Raw genomic sequence first — 2,391 nt, 5'->3', positions numbered from 1 at the left:
TCCCTGTGGTGGTGGGGCTCTGCTTACCGATGAAGTTCCCAAGGTAGAGGCCAGGGAGGATCTGTGGGACACAAGGAAAAGTGGCAGTGTGAGCAGTGACCTTGTGCTGTGGTACCCACCGCGCCGGGACCCCTTGTCCAGAAAGGCCAAATTTCTGTTGTTAACGTGACTCACCAGCCCTGGAGCAGGATTGGTGCTGGTGCAGCTGACCGTGGGTGCTCCTGGGGCTACCACTGCTCTGGCATCCAGCACAAGGGGCTGGATGCAGCCCTGGCACCCCAACCTGTGCCACTGCCTGGCACTGCACCCTCACGGGCGCTGGGAGTCAGCATCGGCCACGGCTTTTTTTTATTGCTCCTCTTGCTTATTGTCAATAGCTTCTTTGTTGGGGCTTTTTTATCTGAGCTCAGCAAGCTGCACACGCCTCCATACAGCCTTGGACTATACCCGTGGCCCGTGGAAGTCCTGCTGCCCGAGGGACAGGGAAGCAACAGGCACGGAGAAGGGTGCGGGTACGCAGTGGTCCCCCCCTCAGCTCTGCTTCCTCTCACTCGACACCTAAGGGAGCCCTTTTCTAACAGATCCCTCTGGACACCATGTCTTCATCTTATTTTCCTTGTGAAATTCCACTTTGCACGATGAAAAGGTAATTACTTGACAATGCCTCTGTTAATTGCACTGCAGGTATGGAAGCAGGATGGCTTACATCCCCTCTTACTCAGAGCTATTTTTTATTTTCCCTGTCTCCCAGCAAGGCTACCCAGGCTGTTCATCCCTTTGTCCACCAGTTCCCCACCAGCTTCTCTGTGCTGTGATGGTTGGTGCCTGGGACCTGGGCAGGCAGAGGTGATTTCTACCAGCACAGCTGGGCTCACACTGCTCTCCCTGCCTACGTTTGGAAACGTTTCTCTTGGTCAAACAGCTTAAAGAGGTTTTGGTGGGTTTTTTTTTTTTTTATGATTCCTAAGATTTTAGATCAACTTTCTATTGACAAGGGTGCCTTTAAGTTGCAGCTGCGGCACCGAAAGGAGGTGGTAGAAGAGCACCAGTTAGCAAGGGCAGCTCCCAAGGGCAGAACGCTGAGCCACGAATAGCAGCACCTTCCATCCCCAGCACCCTTCTGACCCACTCCTGGCTGGAGAAAGCAGGGCACAGGAAAGCCCCGTCTGCAGCACTGGGCTCTTCCCCAGATAACGAGCAGTTATGGGGCTGGGGAGGGGTGTTTAAAGCTTAGGAGCTGGAGATACCTGCAGGAAGAAGGTGTCTCTATTTACCTGTGACAGGGAGAAGCTCCAAAGACCATAAAATAGCACCAGCCCCTTCCACGCAGGGATGCTGGGCTGGGGGTCGCACAGGACCCCCGGTGTGTGCTCGGGAGCTGGTGCCTTGGTTTTAAAGGCGCTGGTTTTTTTTAAAGGCACTTGGTTTTTAAAGGTTCCCCCCCTCCCTGGGAGGGGATCTCTCTCACCCTTGCCCTCCCCCCCCCCCAAGCCACAGTTGCGGGCTGGCGCGGTGTCCCTGCCCGCGCTTCTCCTCCCAATTTCGCTCCGTAAACAAGCTCCCTGACCTCCCAACCCGGTGCCGGATCCGGTGCCGACGGCTGAAACGCCTCTTGGCACGGCAGAACGAACCGGGCAAGCGTCCCCTATACCCCCCCCCAGCCCCGGGACGAGCCTCCCCGGTATCACCGTCCCCGCAGAGCAGCCCCCCCCTCCCCGCCAGCGCTCCCCCGTTACCTGGCTCATGCCGTTCCCCATGGCCGGCAGCGGGCGAGGCTTGGGGGGACAGCGTGTCCTTGTCCCCAATGCCGCCGTCCTCCCCGGCCCCAGGCGCAGCCGCCGTCCCCGCTCCGGGCGCTCCCCGCTCGGGTTTCCGTCATGAAGAGCTCGGTTCTCCCGGGATGGCTGCCCGTGCCGGGGCGGGATCGTCGTCGGCGGGGCGGCTGTACCGGGACCGGGAGGACCTCGGCCGCCGTTCTCGGTGTCCTGGGCTCCCGCCGAGGCCCTTCCCCGGCGGTTGGTGTCGCCGGGAGCGGACAAAGGAGGAGAAGCTCCCCCTCTGCGCCGCGGCGAGGGAGCGCGGGGGCCGCGCTGGCTGCTGCCTGTCGCCGCCGCCGCACAAGGCTGCAGTGTTGGGAGAAGAACAAAACCTTTGTCCCGCTCCATTAAGGAAGGTCTGTGGCGCCATGCCCACCGCTGCCTGTCCCATGACCTCCCCTGCCTGTGCCATGCCCATCTCTGCCCGCGCCATGCCCATTCCTGCCTGTCCCATGCCCACCCTTACCTGTCCCATGCCCACCCCTGCCCGTGCCGTGCCCACCCTTACCTGTCCCATGACATCCCTTGCCTGTCCCCTGCCCACCCCTGCCTGTGTCATGCTCAGCCCTGCCCA

At 60.7% G+C, this 2,391-nt stretch overlaps 1 protein-coding gene across 2 annotated transcripts in view; it reads right to left on the bottom strand.

Moving 5' to 3' along the window:
* DUSP15 (dual specificity phosphatase 15) overlaps positions 1-2,163 on the bottom strand; it is a 19,547-nt gene extending 17,384 nt beyond the window's left edge. Inside the window, exons 1-2 of one of the 2 annotated variants that reach the window (XM_014956819.1) lie at positions 1,737-2,148; positions 28-61 (exon numbers count right to left, since the gene is read on the bottom strand). In XM_014956819.1, the coding sequence (XP_014812305.1) occupies positions 28-61; positions 1,737-1,757 (55 nt within the window). In that variant the 5' untranslated portion in view covers positions 1,758-2,148. Of the gene's footprint in view, positions 1-27; positions 62-1,736 lie in introns of both variants that reach the window. The other variant, XM_014956829.1, reaches the window with a different exon arrangement.
* Positions 2,164-2,391: the final 228 nt, after the last annotated feature.

The sequence above is a fragment of the Calidris pugnax genome, unplaced genomic scaffold, assembly GCF_001431845.1.
Source record: "Calidris pugnax isolate Ruff unplaced genomic scaffold, ASM143184v1 scaffold50, whole genome shotgun sequence".
NCBI classification, from domain to species: Eukaryota; Metazoa; Chordata; class Aves; order Charadriiformes; family Scolopacidae; genus Calidris; species Calidris pugnax.
Note: the sequence above shows the minus strand (reverse complement) of the source record. Positions and strands in the feature narration are given on the sequence as shown.